The sequence below is a fragment of the Scyliorhinus canicula genome, chromosome 9 (assembly GCF_902713615.1).
Source record: "Scyliorhinus canicula chromosome 9, sScyCan1.1, whole genome shotgun sequence".
Taxonomy (NCBI): domain Eukaryota; kingdom Metazoa; phylum Chordata; class Chondrichthyes; order Carcharhiniformes; family Scyliorhinidae; genus Scyliorhinus; species Scyliorhinus canicula.
The window spans coordinates 55,673,123-55,698,379 of NC_052154.1; the positions used below are offsets into that span (position 1 = coordinate 55,673,123).

A 25,257-nucleotide genomic window follows, 5' to 3' on the forward strand; every position below is an offset into this window, starting at 1 on the left:
TCCTCTTGTGGGAGAGTCTAGGACCAGAAGGCATGATCAAAGAATAAATGGTGCTCATTTAAGACAGAGATGAAGAGGAATTTCTTCTCTCAGTACGTAATGAATCTATAGAATTCTTTTCAGAGAGCTGTAGAGGCTGAGTTGTTATACTCAAGGCTGCATTAGACATATCAAGGGTTATGGATAAAAGGCTGGAAAGTGGATTTGAGGATTATATCAGATCACCAATGATCTCATTGCATGGCGGAGTGGACTCGATGGGCCGAGTGGCCTACTTATGGTCCTACTTCTTATGGTCTAACTCCCGTGGGACGGCCGTCTCAGAAAGTTAGTGACTGGCTGGCTGGAATTTCTAAAAGCTTGCTGTACATCTCAAATTAGAGAGGCAAAAGCAAAATGCTGGAGCTCGGGAAATAAAGTCAGAAAATGTCTGGTCAGGCAGAAACATTAAAACGTGCGCAATAAAAGCAAAATAATGTGGACGTGGGAAATCTGAAATAAAAACAGAAAATGCTGAGGAAAGAAAAACCCAGCAGACCCGATAGCATTTGTGGAGAGAGAGAATCAAAGTATTAAAATTTGTTTCAGCTGCAAGAATATATAACGTAATGTCAGCTGGGCACACTTCAGTGTGACAGCACAATGTCCAGCAGTGCTAACCACTGTGGGTTTCCTCCCAGTGGCAAAGATGTGCAGGGAAGTTGGATTGGCTATTATCGATGCGTGGGATGAAGGAGATGGGGGTGGGGGGGGGGGGGAGCTAGGTAGAGTGCAGATTAAATGGGCCGAATGGCCTCCTTCAGATTATATGGAAACTCTCATCTCCACAGGTCGTTTGCACGTTAGGAGGGATCGTTTTCCACACTGGCAACAGTGACTAGTGTGGGCACACAAGCAACACACCAGCCCTGGTTGCAGTGGCGTGCAGAGGGGAGGGGGGGGGGGGGGGGGGGGGGCCGAAGGTGCGTTGGCCCCGGGCATCCATTGGATGGGGGCATTCAATCATGCCCCGGGCATCACCAGACCTCTGCACGCCACTGACCGTATCTAAAACAAAACGCCCAAGTTTGCTGCGCGCGATCACAAGATTAAAAGACAAATGAAATGACCGAATCCAATAAATCATTGCAAATGGGATCACCCTTCAAAAAGAATGCACTAAATCATTTCCAAAATGACCATTCTGGAGCGGTGTTGCCAGTTTGTCGCTGGGGAAACAATCCCGAGCCCAAATACGGCAAGAAGCAGCCTTGATGTGCAGTTTCATTGCCCCGACTGAATCAATATGCAGATTACCCAGAGACAGAGCCCAACGACATTTATATAATTGCTCACCCTTCTTGCCTGCCACGTCAGACTGCTGCTATATATTTCACCCTCCCTCGCGCATCTTCAAAGCCCTCAGTGTGTGAGCGAGCAGAGAGGGCTCTGCTGCTGCAAAGAGATCTGGATGTCACCAAGACAATCAGCTGGAAAAAAGGAAACTTTTACCCCGGGGGGAGGAGGAGGAAGAGGGGGAGGGGGGAACAGACGGCATCCTTTAAAGATATTTCAGTGGGGGACTGTCTGCATCAGCCCCCTATCCCCCAGCTGTTGCTGTTTTATCCATCCTTCCGATCCTCCAGACTTGGGAATATGCTGCTGGCTCTGGGACTGCGCGGCGCATTGCCTCTGAGGCTGGAGTCTTCCCTCCGGGAGCAGCAGCAAGTCCCCGCTCACATCTGGCCAGAATTTGCAGAGTCCCAGGCTCTGAGCGGCACCGGTAGAATGTTCCTCTTGGACAGTCCCAGGTAGACCTTCCAGATCCCAGCGGCTTGTTCACACTTGTCAACTCGGCTCAGCAGCACCCACCCACACCCCCAGCACAAGGGACAACTTCAGAGGAAGCCTATCTGACCGAATGCGTGGGCAGGAGGAGTCTGAGCTGGTGGACTGGAATAGAGATAGGGGGACTCTGGATGCAGTCTGCTCGCTGGCCAAATGCTCTGGGCAGTCTCCGACCTGATTATGGACATTAACGGCAGCTACATAAGCAATATCCGTTGGCACACCAGAGAGGGAGCGCTGCAGGAACTGCACACCCCTATGATGAGACCTGGCTCTGTGGACAGCCAACTCCTTCACATTGTCCACTACCCCACCGCGGCCAGCTCGCTGCAACACAACAGCACCGACTGCGGGGAACAGATCCTGCCCTATGGCGACACCGAGAAAGTGATCATCGGGGCCATCCTCTCCATGATCACCGTCTCCGGCAACTGCCTGGTCATGATCTCGGTGTGTTCCGTCAAGAAGCTGCGGCAGCCCTCCAACTATCTGATCGTGTCTCTCGCCCTGGCTGACCTGTCCGTGGCTCTGGCCGTCGTGCCCTTTGATTTATATTAAAATCGAATAAAGCGTTTATTTCATGTTTCATCTGTGTTTATATATTCAAAATGTTTTCCTTTCTCATAATATTTCTCAGTATATTAGGCTTTATACTTGAGTCTTTGGGGCATACAATCAAGATTTGCCCCGGCATCACCAGACCTCTGCACGCCACTGCCTGGTTGGCATAGCTGCCGCAGCAGCCTGGCTACCACATCGAGCCTCCGCTGCGCACTTCCAGACAATGGGGGAGGGGAGGCGAGGGGCGGGGCGGGGTCGAGCCGTGCAGGCGCTGTGATTGACGTGGCGGCCCGGCCACTCGCGGGTGAGCGAGAAGACAACAATGGAGCGTTCCGCAGGGGGAGGGGAGGGGGCGGGGCAGTGGAGGAACCAATGAAGAGGCGGCGCGAGGAAGGGGGCGGGGCCGGGGCCGGCGGAGCCAACTGTCAATCAGCAGCTTTAAATGGCTACAGTGTGGCCCGCGAACGCTGCCTGAGGCCGCCTGGGGGGGTGGTGGGGAAGAGAGCAGCAGTACTGGAGGGGGGGCGCTTCCGCCACCCCCCCCCCCTCTTTACATACATACACACACTCACTCTCTCCCCCCCCCACCCCCCCCCCCCCCCCTTACAGCAGCGTCAATGACAGCTCGATCAGCCACTGCTACTCCCAACCCACCATGGCAAGCCAGGAGGAGCAGCAGCCGGGCGGCCGGCGGACCAAGCAGAGGTTCGAGGAACTCTGTCAGAAATTGAACATGGACGAGGGTGCAAAAGGCGAGGCTTGGGCCAGTTACGAGAGCATCAGCAGGAAGTACACGCTGGAGGTGAGGGGGGAGAGGGCGAGAGTTGGCCGGGGGAGGGGGGGTGGAAGTGGTGACATCCGCCAAGTAAACAAACAACCCTGCCTGACAGCTGGAGGGAGGGGGCGGGGTAGGGAGAAGCGAATGGCTGCAAATCAGCCTTCAGCTGGCGAGGAACACACATCACTGACACTCGGTGCGCTCACAATTTAACGTTTGAGACGGCGGCCCGGGGGGGGGAGAGGAGGGTTGCTGCCCAGCGCCATCGGCACGGGGCGGGCCTGCTCATCGGCCTTTAAAGGCCCGACCCCCCCCCCCCCTCCCCATCCCCACCCACCTACACGACTGAGGCAATCTCCCCTGGTTCAAGTCCCCAGCGACGCCCTGTCCTGACCCGACCCAAGCTGCCGGAGCAAAAAAAAGAAAGTTTCTAATCGCCCACCGAAACAAATAAATAGGGTGTGGGGAGAGGAAGAAGGTGTCGGTTTGTTTACGCTGGGTGGGGGCCTCCGAGTGACAGTTGCCCGCAGAGGAGGTGAGAACAGTCCGAACGGGAAGGAAGCAAAGTACTGCACGCACCCCTGTCAGCATCAACTGGGCCGAGGCGGAGATGGTTAGCAGTTTCAAATTCCTAGGGGTGCACATCTCCAAAAAATCTGTCCTGGTCCACCCATGTCAACGCTACCACCAAGAAAGCACAACAGCGCCTAATACTTCCTCAGGAAACTAAGCAAATTCGGCATGTCCACATTAACGCTTAACAACTTTTACAGATGCACCGTAGAAAGCATCCTATCTGGCTGCATCACAGCCTGGTATGTGCTCGGCCCAAGACCGCAAGAAACTTCAGAGAGTCGTAAACACAGCCGAGTCCATCACCAGAAGCTGCCTCCCATCCATTGATTCCATCTACACCTCTCGCTGCCTGGGGAAAGCGGGCAGCATAATCAAAGACCCCTCCCACCAGGCTTACTCACTCTTCCAACTGCTTCCATCGGGCAGGTGATACAGAAGTCTGAGAACACGCACAAACAGACTCAAAAACAGCTTCTTCCCCGCTGTTACCAGACTCCTAAATGATCCTCTTATGGACTGACCCCATTAACACTACACCCTGTATGCTTCATCCGATGCCGGTGCTTATGTAGTTACATTGTATACCTTGTGCTGCCCTATTATGTTATTTCATTTATTCCCTTTTCTTCCCATGTACTTAATGATCTGTTGAGCTGCTCGCAGAACAACACTTTTCACTGTACCTCGGTACACGTGACAATAAACAAACAAATCCAAACCCAACACAGCATCCAGCCGTCCATCCCAACTCAGCCCCCCCTCCGCAACTCCAGGGCTTTTGCATCTACTCCCCATGCCTAGCAGTGTACTCCCAGTGCTGACCCCACACACTGTGAAGCTACTTCTGTGACAGCAACTTGAGTATGTGTCCTGAAAATTGAGGGTGACGCTTGCTCCCAGTGCCACAGTCTGATTTGAAAAAGAAAGTTGCATTTATATAGCACCTTTTGCATCCTCTGGTACACTCCAAAGCACTTTTACAGCCCAATTAGTACTTTTTGAATTATTTGCTATTATTTGGAGGCATCATATTGCACACAGCAAGGTCTCGCAACCAGCAGTGTGACAAACGATCTGCTTTGTTTGTAGTCTTGGCCGAGATACAAATGTTGGTTATGACACCAGGGCGCCTTTTGTAGTGCCCACTGAAAGTTGTGTCTCTATTGAGGAGGGCAGACGGGACCTCTGTTTAATGTCACCTAATAGTTAAACAACATAGCAATTCACTCAGTCCTACACAAAAATGTCAGTAAGAATATGCACAAATTATGGACTGAAGAGCAAATGTATTGATATTGCAGAGCTCAGTGCATATAACAACGTTCCGGATTTATGAAAGTAAGTCTCCATGGGCGGAATTCTCCATTCCTGAGTTTAAGTGCTGGCGCGAATGGAGAATCCGCGGGAGTTTCACAACGGGAAAATCGCGTGAACCCCTCACCCATTCCAGTGAGGGACTAGCATCGGCGCCGCATGGAACGCCTGTGGATCACACAGATAATGGCCAGAGAATAGCCGGGTCCCAGACCGTGCATGCGCAGGGCTGACGGCTTGCACCGGTCGTGTTGGGAAACATGGTGCCGGCCATGCTGGAACCATAATCCGCCCACCCCGACCCCACAGCCTACTCCCTATCCACCCCCCCATCACTTCCTGCAGTCCTAGCAGAAGCCCCTCCGGGCCGCGGCACGGATCCCAGCGAGTGTGGCGGCGCTGAACACTCCGCAGCCAGCACACCAGGTTCCCGACCGCTGGGACCACACGTAGCCTGCACCGTCAGGAACCCGGCCCATCAGGGGTGGAGCATCGCAGGTGGGTCGGCTGATGACGTGACAACGGCATTGCGGCTATGAGCGACGCGCGCCATGATGACACCAATTTGGAGGGGGTGGAGAATCAAAGAGGTGCCTGCTCCGGATCCGGCATCAGAAGCTATTCTCCGCCCGGTTGCCAATCTGATTTTGGTGTCAGGCTACGGAGAATCCAACCCCATGTTTCTCTCATTTATGTTGTAGTTTCACACTTGGGATCAACCATGTGCCTTTTCTCCGCAAAATTTCCAGAATTTTGCTCACTAAAACTGGACTTGCTGATTTAGGGGGCCATTGTTAATATAGATGGTAGACACAGCTACACAAGGACACAGATTTGTAATGAAATGAAATGAAATGAAAATCGCTTATTGTCACGAGTAGGCTTCAATGAAGTTACTGTGAAAAGTCCCTAGTCGCCACATTCCGGCGCCTGTCCGGTGAGGCTGGTACGGGAATTGTACCGTGCTGTTGGCCTGCTTGGTCTGTTTTAAAAGCCAGCGATTTAGCCCAGTGAGCTAAACCAGCCCCTTTCAGCACAGATTTAAAAATAAAATCATGATTCCCACCAGTCTTCATTTCCTTTCCTGTCCAAGTGGAAGATAGAGGACAAGTGGTGGGAAGCAAAAGTCAGAGAGACATAACCGTATGCCGAATGTGATGACTTGTAAAGTTTTTAGGAGCAACAGGGCCATCTTTAGACCAAGGTTAAATTGACAAAATTCCCTTCGCTCCCAGGATAATGTTTCAAGGCGTACAATGCCATTTGTCAATGCTGCTAAAACTATTCCCAACAACTCCTCGATTACAAAACTACAGTGGCAGTTGACATTCTCCAGTCTATCCCCAAGTGTCTATCCCCAAGTGCCCTGTGCTGGAATCCATGGATGAACCAGAAATGGGGGAGCTGCAACAAACACGGATGAAAATCAAGCCTATATCTCCAATGGTATTCCAGCTGAGGTCTTAAAAGCTGGTGTGCTTTTGCTTACATCAAGACTCCGGAATATTTTGAGCACTTCTCATACATGAAATGAAATGAAATGAAAATCGCTTATTGTCACAAGTAGGCTTCAATGAAGTTACTATGAAAAGCCCCTAGTCGCCACATTCTGGCACCTGTCCGGGGAGGCTGGTACGGGAATCGAACCGTGGCATCCACTTCTCTCAAAAGGCCACCATTGATGAGGAGATCCAACACTGGGTCAGCTGCACTAGCTCAACCTTCTACAAACTACCGCAGCAAAAAAGCTCTGCAAGTCAACAGAAGTCCTAGTGTACAGGGCAGTTGTTGTCACCACACTCCTGTACTGCATTGAGACATAGGCTGTGAATCAATAACACAACATCGCTAGAGAAGTTCCACTAGCAATGCCTCTGTTGCATCCACTGCAATCTATAGAAGGACCATTAAACAAATACTAGTGACCTTCTTAAAGCCAGTTCCATACGCATATAGGCAAAACTCCTGCAAAACCAACTTCCCTGCCAGTTCCTGTTTTCTCAACACTCAAATGACCAGGGTTGGAACGGGCAAAGAAAATGCTTCAAAACCACAAGCTCTTTTTGATGCATTGCAGCATTGATATTAATGACTGAGAGGACCTCACTACCAATCATTCAATGTGGCAATAACTTGTCCATCAAGCTGCATCGTGGTTTGAACCCTTGATGATGGGGGAAGCGGGTTAGCGGAGAAAGAATAGGAAGTCAATCCTGCTCTGTAGATCCCTTTACCTTGTAGGATGTCCTATCCCTTGTCCCAAAGATCTGCATTTAGACAATTAGCTTCTTCTGTCACAAGATCCATGGAAGAAACAAGTGTCGCTGAGCAGTTAATGATTAAAATGTCATGAACTGGTACAGAACTGGATTTTAAAAAGTGGGCAGCAGGATAGCACAGTGGTTAGCACAGTTGCTTCACAGCTCCAGGGCCCCAGGTTTGATTCCCGGCTTGAGTCACTGTCTGTGTGGAGTCTGCACGTTCTCCCCGTGTCTGCGTGGGTTTCCTCCGGGTGCTCCGGTTTCCTTCCAGAGTCCAATGATGTGTAGGTTAGGTGGATTAGCCATGATAAATTGCCCTTAGTGTCCAGAAAAAAGGTTAGGTGGGGTTACTGGGTTACGGGATAGGGTGGAGGCATGGGCTTAAGTAAGGTGCTCTTTCTGAGGGCTTGTGAAGACTCGATGGGCCGAATAGCCTCCTTCTGCACTGTAAGTTCAATGATTCTATTCTATGACAGAATAGTTGTCATCCTCTAATTAAGGGACATCCCATGACAACTTCCTGTCCAAGGTCTGGAATGTTACTTCCCACCTCACCTATCTCTCAATTCCATTTTAATCCCTTCAGTATGGTTCAACCCTCTCAACAATGGTGACCATCCTGGTGAAAGTCAAATACATCTTCATAACCTCTCCATGGTCTCCACATAGCAATTGGCCAACTTCATCACCTCACACAGCCTCTTCTTTGCAGCCTATGTTCACAAGTCTACCTATTTCATTTCTGTCAGATAATCTCATTGGTTTTTCTACCCACCTCAGCACAGTTACCCAGTACCCTTTCGTTATAGCCTTGTCTGCCTTCTTTTCCTCTTTTACATGTTGCCCAATATTGACACTATTCATGTGTTCATCTGGCAGCCATTTCTGTTTTGTCAGTTAGCAGATCAGATATTAAGACATGGGTGAGCTCTGGCTCCCTCCAAAATGAATCTGAGGAAGACTGAAACAATTAAATTTGGCCCCCATCAAAAAACCTTCCTCTCGTGCCTTGAAATGAAACAATGCTACGTTTATGACTTTTCTCACTAGTGTCACTCAATCCTAGCTTGCAAACACCTACTTATTTGCTTCCCAGCTGTAGGCCTCCACTGACCTGCATTACAAGCTCCTTCCACCTAGTAGAGTTGTGAAACTTGAAAATCCCTTTACTACTGCTGTGTGTTTAAACGTTTCCACAGTACCCCACCTTTTGAACTATGTTTTTGTTTTTATTTTCTTAACCCTTCCAATACTGCTTGGTGTATGTTTTACATTCACATGAGAGTGAAATCTCTGTAAAGCTGCAATATAATTACAGGTTGTACGGTGGGATAGAATGTGAAAAGAGCAAACATCTTCAGATCTTCAGCACTCCACATTGCCGAGTCCAGCTTGTACCTTAGAGTTGTGTATCTATTTCTTAGGGGCAGGACGGTGGCGCAGTGGTTAGCACTGCTGAATCATGGCACCAGGTCTCAGGTTCAATCCCGGCTCTGCGTCACTGTCCGTGTGGAGTTTGCACATTCTCCCCATGTTTGCTTGGGTTTCACCCCCACAACCCAAAAGATGTGCAAGGTAGGTGGATTGTCCATGCTAAATTGCCCCATAATTGGAAAAAATGAATTGGGTACTCTAAATATATTTTTTCAAAGTGTATCTATTGTTTTGTGTTTAGTACTATGAAGTCAGTTCATAGCTTTGCATGATGTGATGGTATATTTCAGAATGTGCATAAAAGAGTTTCACAATCAAGTAACAGTTGAGAAAGCATTGGAGTCAGTGACATGACTGATTCTCAAAATTAAAATGTATATCCAATATATTATGAATCAGTTGTAAGAAACAAGGACAGACTGGGGGAATAAACTTGAGCCATTTGTTTGTAAGTTGAAACAAAAACTTTTTCAATACAGAGGAAATAAATACTCAATTTAAAAATGTCCCTGTTGCAGCAATTCATATTTTTCTTTCGAACTTCCGCATCTTCGTTCATACTTAAGTTAATACTTTTCCACCATCCTTTACTTTGAAGCAGTTAAAGCAATTAAATGGTCCAATCATGGATTTCTCGTATTTGCCAGGTAAAGTCAATTTTTAAAAGTTTTTGAGTCCTCACAAAAGCCACTATTGACCAGCATGAGAGCCCAATAATTCAGTGTTTGATTATTTTGAATTTTAAATGCAAAATGGAGCAAATTTCCCTTTTCGAGTTTTGAAATTTATCTCTGTACCATAACATGCAAGGGAAATTTCCTATTGTAATCACACAAGTTCACTTATCTCCATGATCTTAGAAAGATCATAGACATGGTCCCATTCTTGACTTTTGTCACATTGACAGCTTGCATTTATACAGTGCCTTTAATGTAGTATATTGTTCCAAGGAGATTCATGAGCATTCACAAAGTTTGACAATAAACCACAGGAGGAGATGGTAGGACAGGTGCAAAAGCTTGGTCAAAGAAGTAGGTTTCAAAGAAGCATTTTAGAAAGAGAGATAGGTCGAAAGTCCAAAGGAGGGAATTAGAGTTCTGACTTGTGCAACTAAAGATACGTGCAACTAAAGATTCAGCTCCTAGTGGTGGAGCGATTCAATTCAGGGATACTCAAGGAGGCCAGAATTGGAGGAGTGCAGATAGCTCAAGGGTTTGTAGGTCCAAAGGAGCTAGGGAGGGGCAAGGGCATTGAGGGATTTGAAAGCCAGGATGATTATTTTAAAATAAAGGCATTGCTCTTCGAGACCAGTTTCCTATTCTCACTGTTGTTTTATTTAGTTTGGAATCAAAAATCTTGACGAGAGTTTCCAATTAAAAGTGGCCCAGTGAAAAATTTATAATTTTCACTGATCCAGCAATGCCATCATAACTCACCTATCACACCAGTGTTATGTTTCAGCTTCTGCCTGAGCATTAGTGAAATTTGAAATCTCAAGCAGCCAGTCCAAGTACATGTCATAAACACAAGTATCTGGTTTCACATTTCAGACAGAAAAATGTAACTTATTGAATGCAAACCTGCATTGTGGTAAATTTAAAAAATACTACTTAGCATCTGGCATTAAAATAGGGACAGATTTGCAGAGTAACTAGATCCAGACTATCTAAATTAAATAAGGAAAGAGACAAGTTTCTCCATACACCTCCCTAAACCAAATATGTGAGTATGGATGATGACAACCATATCATTCAATCAGTTTAATTTCTAAACTAGCCATTTGTATTTCTACCCAAAATAGTTACAAGGAAGGACAATTTATGTAATACATATACTTTGAAAAGGAGCAATCTGCATGGCTATGGACAAAGGACAAAGTGGACATAATTGGTAGCTTTCAAAGAGACATAATGCACAGAAACAATGGGACAAGTGCCTGTTTTAGTGTTGTCTATTATATAGTTGTATTGCAAAGCGCCAAGACATTCTGATCATGCTTAATTCAGTTCACACAGATTCGATTAAAAGAGAAAGGAAAATCTTTTACTTGGCCCAAGAACTTCCTAGGTTTCCTTTGAACCATCCACTCAATAAAGGCAAAGGTGTTTCAACAGCAAGTAACTTGTGCCACATAATAATATATAATAATCTTTATTGTCACAAGTAGGCTTACATTAACACTGCAATGAAGTTACTGGGAAAAGCCCCTTATGTCAACATGAGTATTTTTTGCTTTTCATTTGATTTCCCTCTTCTCTCTGCTCTTTGTCAATCACAATACTATTTAGGTCCCATTCCTCTCCCTCATGCCCCACTGGTTTACCACATTTTCGCTTCAGTTTCTTGTGTTTTCTATCGTTCCCAAGGATCCATTTACAATAACAGCAAATATTCATTATAATTCCCAGAAGCACAATCATCTAGATATACAGACCCACCGAATAAAAAGCATCATACTTGAATTTTTAAAAAAATCCTCATATTGTAAATTAGATATGTCAGTTTGTGTATTTTAAAACAATGTATGTTTTGGAAAGCTTGCCATTTGCAATGTAGGTTGACTTAAATCTATTACCGTAAATAAATCTCAAAACAAAAATCCACGCCTGAATGGAAATAATTAACTGCACTATGATAGGGTTTTTCTTGTGTTTGAATTTTCCTCAACACCTCTGCCCAGAAGCTGAAGCTAACTAATCTGGTTTTCCGATAAAATTCAGATCACTTTGACTTGATCAAATGCAAGTACATTAGAATCAAAGTTCCAAAAATCTATTTTTCTCAGCTTTCTGTTTCATTGGTTTTTCTTTTTGCAAATTGGAGCAATAATACATGTTGTTTAAAAACCCAAAATCAACAATATTTGAGCTAACTGAACAAACTAGAGACAGTTGCTTGTAAATCCCCGTTTGTAAGTGATAAAATGAAGTCATTTAACTGAAAGGCTGTAGCTATTGGTAATAGTTGTAATTCAAAGAAAGTTATTTTATTTCAGGGAGAAGATCTTCACTGGTTGGCTTGTGCCCTGTATGTTGCATGTAGAAAAGCCATTCCATCAATGGGAAGAGGAACTGTAGAAGGGAATTGTGTCTCCTTGACAAAGATCCTACGCTCTTCTGAACTCAGGTAGGAATATATAAAACAACATTAGGTTAACATGATTATTGCTTATCATGCCTCACATGCAATTCATCTACCTCACTCATTCTTACCAAGGGTAGATTTATGCTTCACAATAGATTCCCTGAATAACTTATCTTTTGTCTCTCGAGGTTACCTAGAGTGACAAACAATGTGGTATCACTTTTATGTCTATACTGAAGAGAAATGGCATCAGGATATACATAGGCCAGCTGCATTCTGTAAAAAGCAAATTTTGGAAAAATATCTAGAGAAATTATGGTGGTACAGCTATACTATTTCCTACCCTACTACCAATTAGTAGTAGAAGAATATTGCTCTATTTAAATAATTAGATTCTTAATTTCCATTATAATGTTGAATATCAAAAATATCATCATTCTGAACTGTCCAGTGCTGAACAATAAAGATACAGATCGGCACAAAAATGGCCCGGAGATAATTCATGCAACCTCAAGACCAACCATGTTTTATGAATAAACCCCTTCATGCACAAAGATCTGGCACCAAGGTGTGCGATAATCAAAACCAGTCAAGGAAAAGTACTGCAGAGGGATGGGAAGGAACAGCAATCGTATTTTTACCTATCCATTAGTTATGGAAACTGGCTTGAGGTCCCAGAAACTAAGCCCCCGTACAACTTAAGAAAAGTATTGCAGAAAACTGTCAGAAGGTACCTTTTGGGGTCAGTCATGTGGTAGAAGCCGCACCTACTCCACTTCTGACCACAGCACCTCCAGAGAGGATGATCCTGCTCTGGAATCCTCTCACTAGAAGAGCTTTTAAACCATAAACATATTGGAATGTTAATGCATTAAATTCAGGAAAGCATTTACTTAAATGGAGTTTTGTATGTGGAACAGCTTGATCGAATTCTTCAATAAGATGCAAAAATGGGCAGACATGGCAGATCTGTCCCAAGAATTCAGGGAACGTACCGAAAAGCTGGAGAGGAACTTCACAGTCTCTGCTGTCATATTCAAGAAGTGCGAGCCTATCTTTCATGACCTTTTTAAGGATCCTCAAGAAGAACAGCCACTGCGACAGCATAGGGGTCGGAAACAGAGGTGAGATCTGAAACAGCAAAATAAATGTTCTATAGTCTGTTCAGATGTGACTTACGGAATATTTAAACATGTAGTCCTAATTGGCAATATTACAAATTTGCACAAAGCTGCCTATGCTTCAAATCTGTTAGTAGCGCAAAATGTTTAGGTAAATAGTACATTTTACAAATTGTTAGTGAACTGTTTTATGTTTTTACTGTTGTACTTGATATCTGCTCATGCTTCGTACAGAAGCTATTTACAGTTGTTATCTGTTAGTAACTTAATTGTAGGAGAAATTCAACTTAAATAATTGATATTTGGAATTACAATTGAAAAATATAACTGCCATGCATGGTTGAGCATAGTTTAATTTTCTTAATCTTAAGAACAGAGTATTAAGGTACATGTATTAAGGGGCAGCAGGGTAGCATGGGGGGCAGCAGGGTAGCATTGGGGCAGCAGGGTAGCATGGTGGTTAGCATAAATGCTTCACAGCTCCAGGGTCCCAGCTTCGATTCCCGGCTGGGTCACTGTCTGTGTGGAGTCTGCACGTCCTCCCCCTGTGTGCGTGGGTTTCCTCCGGGTGCTCCGGTTTCCTCCCACAGTCCAAAGATGTGCGGGTTAGGTGGATTGGCCATGCTAAATTGCCCGTAGTGTCCTAATAAAGTAAGGTTGGGGGGGGGGGTGTGGGGGGGTTGTTGGGTTACGGGTATCGGTGGGTTTGGGTAGGGTGATCATGGCTCGGCACAACATTGAGGGCCGAAGGGCCTGTTCTGTGCTGTACTGTTCTATGTTCTATGTATTAAATTAAGGCGTGGGGACATCAAATTCTGTCACAGCAATATCCTGAAGCAAAACAAGAATGTTCCCCTTTGCCTTCGTGAGTGGTTCTCTACAAACTCTAAATTCTGTCTTATCCTTACATATATCTATAGCTCTAGTTATCCCTGTGTACAAGGCTATCTGTCCACCTTTGCAACTTGGATGGTTTTATCCCTTTGAATTGTGTTTCTACCCCTTTGTCTCCGAAAGATATCTAGGTTGTATGTACAAAAACATTTCTTGGTTTATTAACACAAATGATTTACAATTGCTAGGTCTTTGTTACATTAAGAACAAACTAAATGGTTTGGAAATAAGTCAATGTGTCACCCTGGTCATCGAGATTTAAATTTATATCAATTAGATAAGCACAGGATCTACAGTACAACAGATGCCGACAGGATCTGGTAAAGATCTGCATGGCATTGTATAGTCTATCCTCTTTAACTCAGTCAATTTTCTTCCCTGAATCAGAAACTATTCCTGTGCAGCTTTATTTAAAAAAATGAATTATCCAGTATTTTGAATTGAGCACAAGATTTGATTTGATTTATTGTCACGTGTACCGAAGTACAGTGAAAAGTATTTTTCTGCAGCCAAGGAACGTACACAATACGTACATAGTAGACAAAAAGAATAATCAACAGAGAACATTGACATATAGTACATCGACAAAACAGTGATTGGTTACAGTGCGAAACTAGGGGCCAAACAAAGCAAACAAGAGCAGCATAGGGTGTCGTGAATAGTAGAAATGGCTGAATCAATAATAAATTCCACATGCAAATGAAATCCTGGAAATTCATAGCAGGTCTTCCAGAATTTAGAGAGAAAGGACAGATTAAAATTAAGTCAAGCAAAAACATTGCATGCGCTAACTTTCTAACGGCAAAGGTTTGGTACCAGCATTCACCAATTTACAGCACAGCCTTCCTTTGCAAACACTGACTTTATTGCTTTGCTTTTCTGAAGTTAGACAAAGGAGGGAAAAAAAGCAATTGGACTCAGATATACAAATTTGTGCAAAATACTGGTAATCAAATGTAAAGATGTTTAAAAAGGAAACACATTTGTTGCCTCCAGTGAAGTAGTGCAAATACTCCATGCTGTGTTCTCAGTTAAAACCCTACCAGTACTAGTAGTATAATTGCAGTGTGGAAGTACCCAGACTAAAATTCACAATCTGTTATACTATCTGCAGAAAGGTAGGTGTTAATCTTAGAGGGGGAGAAAAATCATACTGACCGGTTCTATTATCTATTGGTTTAACAGTGGTCCTGACTGTGAAGGTATGTGGACCATCTCAGATTGCTGCTGCTCGATTTAGTGGAGTTCCATAATATGTTTGTGCAATACCAGTTATTCGTGGAACCTTGTGAATGAGCAGCACAAGGTTGGTTATGCTCTGCAGTTATACCATTCTGCTTGAAGACATCTACACAGCATTTCACACTAAGATGTTCAACTACTTCTAGTGGTGCCAGTTCTTATAGAACATAGAACAGTACAGCACAGAACAGGCCCTTCGGCCCTCGATGTTGTGCCGAGCAATGATCACCCTACTCAAACCCACGTATCCACCCTGTACCCATAACCCAACAACCCCCCCCCCCCCCCAACCTTACTTTTTAGGACACTACGGGCAATTTAGCATGGCCAATCCACCTAACCCGCACATCTTTGGACTGTGGGAGGAAACCGGAGCACCCGGAGGAAGCCCACGCACACACGGGGAGGACGTGCAGACTCCGCACAGACAGTGACCCAGCCGGGAATCGAACCTGGGACCCTGGAGCTGTGAAGCATTTATGCTAACCACCATGCTACCGTGCTGCCCCCATAACACAGATGTTAGCCAATTGCCCATTATTGCAAACAATTTAAAATTATTTTTCATGAAACGTTTTCAAATTATAAATTTAGAATGTTAAGCTCAAGACTTCACTAGACATTGGGTGTTACAGAAATACATCATGTAACAAATGAGAGACTCTTATTCTTGATTCATTGGCAGCATCGCAATAAAAGGACAGGAAGAGAGACAGAGGTAACCTAGCTAATGATAAACCAGTTTGTTAAATAAATTTTAATTTAAAAATAAAAGATTGTACTTGATAAAGGAGTTATTTCTGTTATGGTGGATGGGAAAAAATAGTGGCCTGATGTACATGGACTGTCAAAACAATGGCCGATGGAATTTAATATCAGTTAGTACAAATTGGTAGATTTTAGTTTATATTTTGGGAGACATTGAGTAATGTGGCAGAGAAAGTTGGAGGTTTAGACATTAGGAGATACATTGAATGTAAATGATCATAAAAGCCAATGGAATTTTAGGTTTTATAACACAATCAAGGTCTGGCAAACAGATCCAGATCCTTGGATAACAAAGAGATAGTGGTTAAGTTGAAGAAAAAGTGGGACTCAGATGTCAGGTGGATAATACAGGGGATTGAAAGAACAAATAAGATAAGCAGAGAGAGTATGAGATGAGATTGGCAGCTAACAAAAAGGAAAAGGTCTTCTATAGGCATAGAAGTAATAAAAAAGGAGTGGGGCTGATAAGGGTCCAAAAAGTGGATTTACGCATGGAGGCAGGACACATGGCTGAGGTATTAATATTTTACAGTAAAGAGGAGATAGTTCAGCCACTTGAATGGTTTAAAATTCATAAGGTGTTGATACAATCCTTGTGGAGACATAGAAATTCTAACTTCTAGTTCGTATTTGAAAGAATGCCGTGCCAAGATTTCGTATTTAAGACATTCATTGTAACAAATGACTAAAAACATTTAGCTAAACACTATCTTTGTATGCAACTTGTGCATTAAACCACAAAATGGAATAGTCTCTTGGCAATATGAACCACATGGGCCTTGTACCTAGGTAGAAATGCTAATTAGCTATTCTTTAGTCTGCAGTCACCACGCCGGGTTCCCGACCACTGAGACCACACGTCAATTGCACAGTTGGGAACTTGGCCCGTCGGGGACGGAGCATCGGGAATGCCTTCAGGTGACGTGCTAAGGCCGTCCCAATGCGTGCGGCTCACGGCGCGATGATGCCATTTCGGAGGGGTGGAGCACACAAAACCTGCGTCAAACAGGCGCCGTCCCCGATTTTGCAGTCAGAAGGGATTCTCCGCCTGATTGCCGATTCGGCATCGGGGAATGGTGAATCCAGCCATGGACTTTCCACAGGTCACAAAGTTAGTTACTCTTTAGTTTTGTTACTCGGAGGTGAGTTTTCTGTATAGATGGAATTTCAAAATGGAACAAGCTTGGAGAACTTATGATGTAGTTTTCAGCAGTTATAGATATTGCTGCCCTCTCTGCTGCTGTTGCTGTTTCTACCCATTATGCATTTTGTAGACAGCTCCTACAGATTAAAACAGAGACCAACATGGCTGCCTTTCCAAGCGTTTTCTCATAGTCCCCTTTTCCTAATATGGTGTTGTGCTTCAATGGATTAGGCACAACTTGGACTATTGTTGCAGCCATTTATACTGGGGGATTGAGACAATCACTGTCTTGGTTTCAGAATGACCCATTTCAACACCTATTGGATGGTTTCAAGAGATGAATAATGACACTTCTTAGTCAGGAATGTGTTGTACAATTCTTTCAAGAATCCACAGAGCAAGTCTGGTAACCTCAGCGACCATCTGTTGCAACATTTTAATCCCATAAGAGTGCCCAGTTCATTTTTTTCAGTTACGGGACAATTTAGCATGGCTATTCCACCTGCCCTGCACATAGATCATAGGGTTTGCAGTGCAGAAGGAGGCAATTCGGCCCATCGAGTCTGCACCAGCTCCTGGAAAGAGCACCCTACTTAAGCCCACACCTCCACCCTATCCCCGTAACCCAGCATCCCTACCTAACCTAAGGACAATTTACCATGTCCAATCAACCTAACTCGCACATCTTTGGACTGTGGGAGGAAACCGGAGCACCCAGAGGAAACCCACGCAGACATGGAGAGTACGTGCAAACTGTGCTGGCCATATCATTGGGTTGTGGGACGAAACCCACGCAAACACGGGGAGAATATGCAAACTCCACATGGACAGTGACCCAAAGCCAGGATCGAACCTGGGGCCTCGGTGCCATGAGACAGCAGTGCTAACCACTGCACCACCATGCTGCCTTTAATCCCCATTTTAAAAGAGAAATTAATTTCAGAGAAATTCATGCTGCATATGGTTTATGTTTTAAAGTTATGCATATGATGTGCCTTTACTGGACAGGACACCTGTCAAACCCTTTCAAAATCTGCTGTGTTTCAATGAGGCTGCCTTTCATTCTTCTAAACCCCAGAGCGTTTTGGTCCAATTTACTCACTTTCTCATCATAGGTCAACTCTCTCATCCCAGGAACCAATCTACTGAACCTTTATTGTAACACCTCCAATGCCAGTAAAGCTTTCTTTAATTGTGGAGATCAAATCTGCATCCAATACTCCCGGTCCAGACACACCAAAGCCCAGAACAATTATTGCAAACTTTTTTAGTCTTGTACTCCAATCCCCTAGCAATAAAGGCGGACATGCTATTTGCCTTCCTAATTGCTTGTTGTACCTGTCTGCTAACTTTCTGTGTTCCTTGTGCAAGATCATCCAAATCCCTCTGATCATCAACATTTGGAAGTTTCACCCCTTAATCCCTACAAGAGCAATATTTACTGATTTTATTCAATTTGAATGATGATTGGTCAATGTTAATTTGTCTCAGCTCGTTACTTATTCTTTCTGCATTGCTGCCCATTTCAGTTGAACCATACAGGAGATACAGGGTTGCTCCAGTGTCATGAAACAGTAGTCCCGGCAAAATTTGTGTCTTAGAAGGGGGCACAACCTAAAACCCAAATCCTAAAAAGGCAAAGGAACTTTAACAGTTTAAATTTACTTGGAATATTGCGCACAATTCTGGTCGCCACACTACTGGAAGGATGTGGAGGCTTTGGAGAGGGTGCAGAGGAGGTTTACCAGGATGTTGCCTGGTCTGGAGGGCGTTAGCTATGCGGAGAGGCTGAATAGACTCGGACTATTTTCATTAGAACGACGGAGGTTGAGGGGTGACCTTATAGAAGTCTACAAGATTATGAAGGGCATGGATAAAGTGGATGGGCAGGCATTCTTTCCCAGGATGGAGGGGTCAGTCACCAGGAGGCATAGGTTTAAGGTCAATGGGGCAAAGTTTAGAGGAGATGTGCGTGGCAGGTTTTTTACACAGATGGTGGTGAGTGTCTGGAATGCTTTGCCTGGGGAGGTAATGGAAGTGGACACATTAATGGAATTCAAATGGCATCTCAACAAATACATGGATAGGATATGGCACTAGGAAGTGCTGAGGGTTTTGACCAAGGGTGGTATCATGACCCGTAGAGGCTTGGAAGGCCGATGGGCCTGTTCCTGTGCTGTATTGTTCTTTGTTCTTAAATTATTTTTCCACCTGTGCCCTGTACAGACTGCAGCCCATGTGGTGCCCACCAGAAGGCCCTAGTTTTGTATCAGCAGATTCCATATTGTCACACTCGCTCCACACTTAGCACAGTCCTGCTCTGCTGTATTATGGGCAGGATTCTACGACCCCCTCGCCGGGTGGGATAATCGCTGGGGGTTGGCGTGAATCCCCACCCCGCCGTCCTCCAAATTCTCCCACCCACCCCCAAAAACTGGCATGGCATGAGTCGCGCCGCCCGCCTCGGAGAATGGTGGGGTCCGGCGCGACTCAATGGGCGCTGGGGCTGCCCGAATTCTCTGGCCCGCGATGGGCCGCTGTCCCGCCTGCCAGCGTAAATCAGAGTAGGTCCCTTACCGGCGGGACCTGGCGGCGCGGGCGGGCCTCGTGGTTCCTGGGGGTGGCGGGGAGATCTTGCCCAGGGAGGGGCCCCCACGGTGGCCTGGCCTGCAGTCGGGGCCCACCGATCCGCGGGCGGGCCTGTGCCGTGGGAGCACTCTATTCCTTCCGCATCGACTGTTGTGGTCCTCCACGATGACCGATGCGGAAGTGAATCCCTGTGCGCATGTGCGGGGATGACGCCCGCACGCGCTGGCGCTCCCGTGTGTGCGCCGGCCAGTGGAGGCCCTTCGGCACCGGAGGGCGTGGTGCCAGGCCCATATCCCGCTGGCTGGCGGGGCGCAAACCACTCCGGAACGGGCCTAGCCCCTGAAGGTGCAGAAGATTCCGCACCTTTGGAGCGGCCCGCGCCGGAGTGGTCCACGCCATTCCGTTCCGCCGGGACCCCGCACCCCGCCAGGTACGGGAGAATCCCGCCCTATATCTCCTTGCCCTTCATTTTCTTCTCTTTGACATTCATCTCTGACTGAACTCTTCACTGGGCGTTCCATTCTGCCAGCTTCCATTCTGATTCTGACTGCTTGTTGCTTGTTCTGATGTTGTTGGGATGTTTTTTACCACCTCATAATATTCAAGATTGTACTGTGCGAAATGTTTATCCGGACTTGTATTGTTATTTATATAGTATGTCATTAATTCATGGAGTGCTGAATAATTTTGCAACATCTTACCTCTCAGCAAAGAGCTGCCATACAGATTATTGGAACTCTTCTGATGACTCGTTTTAAAGTAGCAATAATGAAATGCAGTAGACACAAAGATCATTAGCTTACTAACTGAGCTCGATTTTAATTCACTCAAAACCGATTAGAGTTAAAATCCGGCCCAATTGTGTTGTTGGAAGCAACTGGGGTTGTTTCATTTTTGACTTTGATGCAGAAATACTGCAATAGTTTTCAAAGTGTTAGTGACAGAGCTTATAGTAAAATAAGCTGCACCAATTCATGAAGCCAGTAATTGCTAAATTCTGAAAAATCCTTATGGATAAACAGACATATGAATAGGAATATATAACACAGACATTTTTGTATTGGACCATAGATCAATAGCCATAAATATTTATGAAGAATAATCAGTTTTTACTTAGTTGGCTGCTTTTTATATCTGTGTTGCCAGCATAGGACTCCTTGTTCTTCTGTCCCTTTCACACCACGTTTTAAAAAAAAAAAATTGTAAAACCTTTATGTGAAAATGAACTAATTATTGAGAAAATGTCAGCCAAAAAGTAAATCTGCTGCAATGATCTGGTCAAAGAATGCTGTTCACACGCTGTAAGTAATATGTCCTTCAGCATGTAGTGAATTATGCAACAAGTGCTGATTTTATATGCTCTTTCTCTACAGACGGCAACCTTGTACAGTTTCTGAAGTGTTTAACTTCTGCTGGGTGCTGTTTGTTCAGACCAAAGGTAAGTGGGCAAATCGTTATGAGGAACCAGCAGAGATAACATCTGTTTTTTGGCCTGTAGCGCTAAATTATTAAATCAACGGCAGAGATTCATTTAACTGAATGAAATGGATTATTGCTTAAATTATGACAGTTAAAAAGAATAATTCATCAGTGAATCTAATCATTGCATAATCCTTGCAGTACATTACTGCACCTTTTATAATCAGTGACGAGGAGCAATTTTCTGTCTCTGCTGAAATGCTTTTACTTTCCTTATTTTTTATAAATTTAGAGTAGCCAATTATTATTTTTTTTTGTAAATAATTTTTATTGAAAAATTTTGAATTTACACAACAATAACGCACCATAGTAAAATACCAAAAATAACAATAATATTAACCATCATAAATTGAGGGACCTGTTTATTGGCGGGAGGTTTGCGGGCCTGGGGGAACTGGAAGATAAATTTGGCCTTCCCCAAGGGAACATGTTCAGATACTTGCAGGTAAAGGCGTTTGCTAGGCGACAGGTAGAGGGATTCCCTTTGCTGCCCTCGCAGGGGACGATGGACAGAGTGCTTTCGGGGTTCCCCCAGGCCCATGCACAACACAGCATTTTAACAACAAAGCAAATTAATACAATATAATGTTACAGAATAGAAACTACAATAAGGAACACCCCCCCCCCCCCCCCCCCCCCCCCCCAGGTTGCTGCTGCTATTGACCAAGATACCTATCTTTGCGCCAGGAAGTCCAGAAAAGGCTGCCATTGTTTATAGAACCCTTGTATTGATCCTCTCAGGGCAAATTTGACCCGTTCCTGTTTTATAAATCCCGCCATGTCACTGATCCAGGTCTCCACACTTGGGGGCCTTGCATCCTTCCACTGTAGCAGAATCCTTCGACAGGCTACTAGGGACGCAAAGGCCAGGACACCGGCCTCTTTCGCCTCCTGCACTCCCGGCTCTACCGCAACTCAAAAAATCGCGAGTCCCCACCCTGGTTTGACCCTGGATCCGACCACCCTCGACACCGTCCCCGCCACCCCCTTCCAGAATTCTTCCAGTGCTGGGCATGCCCAGAACATATGGGCGTGGTTCGCTGGACTCCCCGAACATCTGGTGCACCTATCCTCACACCCAAAGAACCTACTCATCCTAGTCCCGGACATGTGGGCCCGGTGCAGCACCTTAAATTGGATGAGACTAAGCCTCGCACATGAGGAGGAAGAGTTGACTCTGTCCAAGGCATCCGCCCAAGTCCCGTCCTCTATCTGCTCCCCGAGTTCCTCCTCCCATTTAGCCTTCAGCTCCTCCACTGACGACTCCTCCACCTCCTGCATTACCTTATAGATGTCAGACACCTTCCCCTCTCCGACCCACACCCCCGAAAGCACTCTGTCCATCGTCCCCTGCGAGGGCAGCAAAGGGAATCCCTCTACCTGTCGCCTAGCAAACGCCTTTACCTGCAAGTATCTGAACATGTTCCCTTGGGGAAGGCCAAATTTATCTTCCAGTTCCCCCAGGCCCGCAAACCTCCCGCCAATAAACAGGTCCCTCAATTTGCTGATGCCCGCCCTTTGCCACCCCCTAAATCCCCCATCCTTGTTCCCCGGGATGAACCGATGGTTGCCACCCAGTGGAGCCTCCATCGAGCCTTCTGTTTCCCCCCTATGCCGCCTCCACTGTCCCCAGATTCTTAGGGTCACCGCCACCACCGGGCTCGTGGTAAACCTCTTAGGGGAGAGCGGCAACGGCGCCGTTACCATGGCACCCAGGCTCGTACCTCTACATGATGCCATCTCCATTCTTTTCCACGCCGCCCCTCCCCCCTCCCTCACCCATTTACGCAACATTGACACATTGGCCACCCAATAGTACCCCAGAAGGTTGGGCAGCGCCAGTCCGCCTCTATCCCTCCCTCGCTCCAGGAACACCCTCCTCACTCCCAATTATTATTTTTTTATCAATTAGGGGCAATTTAGCGTGGGCAATCAACCTACCCTGTGCACCTTTGGGTTGTGGGGGTGAAACCCACGCAGACATGGGAAGAATGTGCAAACTCCACACGGACAGTGACCCAGGGCCGGGATTCGAACCCGGTCCTCAGTGCCGCAGTCCCAGTGTTAGCCACTGCGCCACATGCCGCCCCGCTTTTACTTTCCTAAGGTGAACTTGTTATGTCTATAGTTCCTGAGCAGATCTCAAATATTATTACTGGGTCCCACACAAATAATTTCAGTTGTGACTGCTCTGTATGTGGAATATTTTTAGCATGTAGAATTAGGTGATACAGATACCAACAAAAATGCTTGTGTTGTCTGAATTAATAACATAATAGTTATCTGTAACTGCAAAATAATTCAGAATAGTTAAGAAAACAAGGCATATGATTGTCTGTATGAATATCTCAGGTCAACAATGTTTATAAGGCCACAAATTTCAAAGGCAGTTCATTATTTTTATAGTAAGCCAGGTGTACAAGAGACATGTCTGTGGCTTTTTATTTCATTTTGGTATTTGTAATCTGATGTTTATTAAAATTAATAGTTTCAATGTTTGTCAAATCTTTGAGGTTTTGATCGTTATCAATAAGTAAGTTATATACTGAACCTGAAGTTCCTTCCTTCCTTCCTAAATTCTAGCAGTTACTTCAAGTTATCATAAACTCTTTCTTTTGATTTCTTATTTCAATCACTGTTCATTTATAATGCATCATCCGATGTCGTTCTCATCGCATATAGTGGGCGGAATTCTCCGCTCCCGGGAAAAATCGTGAAGGCTGTCGTGAACTCGGCTGAGTTTCACGACGGCCTCGGAGGCCGCTCCTGTCACCGTGTTCACCCCCACCCCACCCGGGGGGGCTAGGAGCGGCGCTCCGTTATTCTCGACGGCCGGGCCTTGACGCTTGCGTCAACGTGGCGCGCCGAGAATGACGCGACGGCGGCGCCTATGTGACCCTAGCCGCGCATGCGCAGGTTGGCCGGCTCCAACCCGCACATGCGCGGCTGACGTCACGACGGCTGACAGCTGAAACCCGCGCATGCGCGTTGGCCGTCTTCCCCTCTGCTGCCCCGCAAGATGTGGCGGCTTGATCTTGCGGGGCGGCGGAGGGGAAAGAGTGCGTCGCTTTGAGATGCCGGCCCGACGATCAGTGGGCACCGATCACGGGCCAGTCCCCTCCCGAGCACGGCCGTGGTGCTCACTCCCCTCTCCGCCCCCACAAGCTTCAAATGGGCCTTTGGTGCCCATGTTCACGACGGCAGTGACAAGGTGTGGTTGCCGCCATCGTGAACCGGTCGCGAACGGCAGGCCGCTCGGCACATCCGGGTCGGAGAATCGCCAGTTGGGTTGGTTCCGGTGAGTCATTTCAATATTATTATTGTGGTGTATTTCTGAGGCTTTTTGCTGCCCACTGGATTTATTTCAGTTGAATTGCCATAGTCAGAATATATTCCTTGTCAGAGTACCTAAATATTTAATTTAAGCTTTTGTACCATACTGTAGTCTTCTGGGGTTCAATCCAATTTGTTTGAAGTTTCACTATGTAGCCACTGTTCTGATGTACGAAACAGAACAGCCACGTTGCACACAGCAAACTCCCACAAACAGCAATGTGACAATGACCAAATTATCTATTATTGCGAAGCTGATTGAGGGATAAATATCGACCAGAACACCAAAGATAACTCCCTTGTTCTTTTTCAAAGTAGTGCCATGTGAGAGGGCAGACAGGGCAGCAATTTAACATTTCGATCAGTGCAACACTCCTTCGGTATTACAGTGGAGTCTTAGAGTGGAGTTTTGTGCTCAAATCTCTGGACTGGACTTGAATACAGAGCCTTCTGTCATGGTGTTAAGAAAGTGTTACCTGAGCCACAATTGACATTGAGCCTGAGCCACAATCTACATTAACACAGCTGTACTGAGGAAAGAATGGCTGCATTTTTACAGGATTCATCCTCTTGAGCAATATGAAACTATTAGTTGAAATCAGTGGTTCACAGTGGATGTTAATAATCCCTTGACAATCTATTTTCAATTCTGCCAGTGTGCTCTCTCAGCCACCAACAATGAAATAAATTAATCGCCCATTCACAAATCATTGTGTTTTAGGATCTTGCTGTTTGTAAGATACCTCTCACATTAGAACAGTCACTGCACATTGAAGTAATTTATTGTACTTGAAGTGCTGTGAGGCATTTCTGAGCTGAGGGAAATAATAACTCACACAAAAAGACACGTCT

General features: G+C 45.6%; 1 protein-coding gene across 1 annotated transcript in view; it reads left to right on the forward strand.

Annotated features, from left to right (window-relative positions):
* The first annotated feature begins 2,970 nt into the window (after positions 1 to 2,970).
* The window catches only part of rbl2 (retinoblastoma-like 2 (p130)), a 192,211-nt gene continuing 169,924 nt past the window's right edge, over positions 2,971 to 25,257 (forward strand). Inside the window, exons 1-4 of the mRNA XM_038806723.1 lie at positions 2,971 to 3,190; positions 11,747 to 11,877; positions 12,756 to 12,959; positions 20,967 to 21,031. Coding sequence (XP_038662651.1) covers positions 3,044 to 3,190; positions 11,747 to 11,877; positions 12,756 to 12,959; positions 20,967 to 21,031 — 547 coding nt within the window. The 5' untranslated portion in view covers positions 2,971 to 3,043. The remainder of the gene's footprint in view (positions 3,191 to 11,746; positions 11,878 to 12,755; positions 12,960 to 20,966; positions 21,032 to 25,257) is intronic.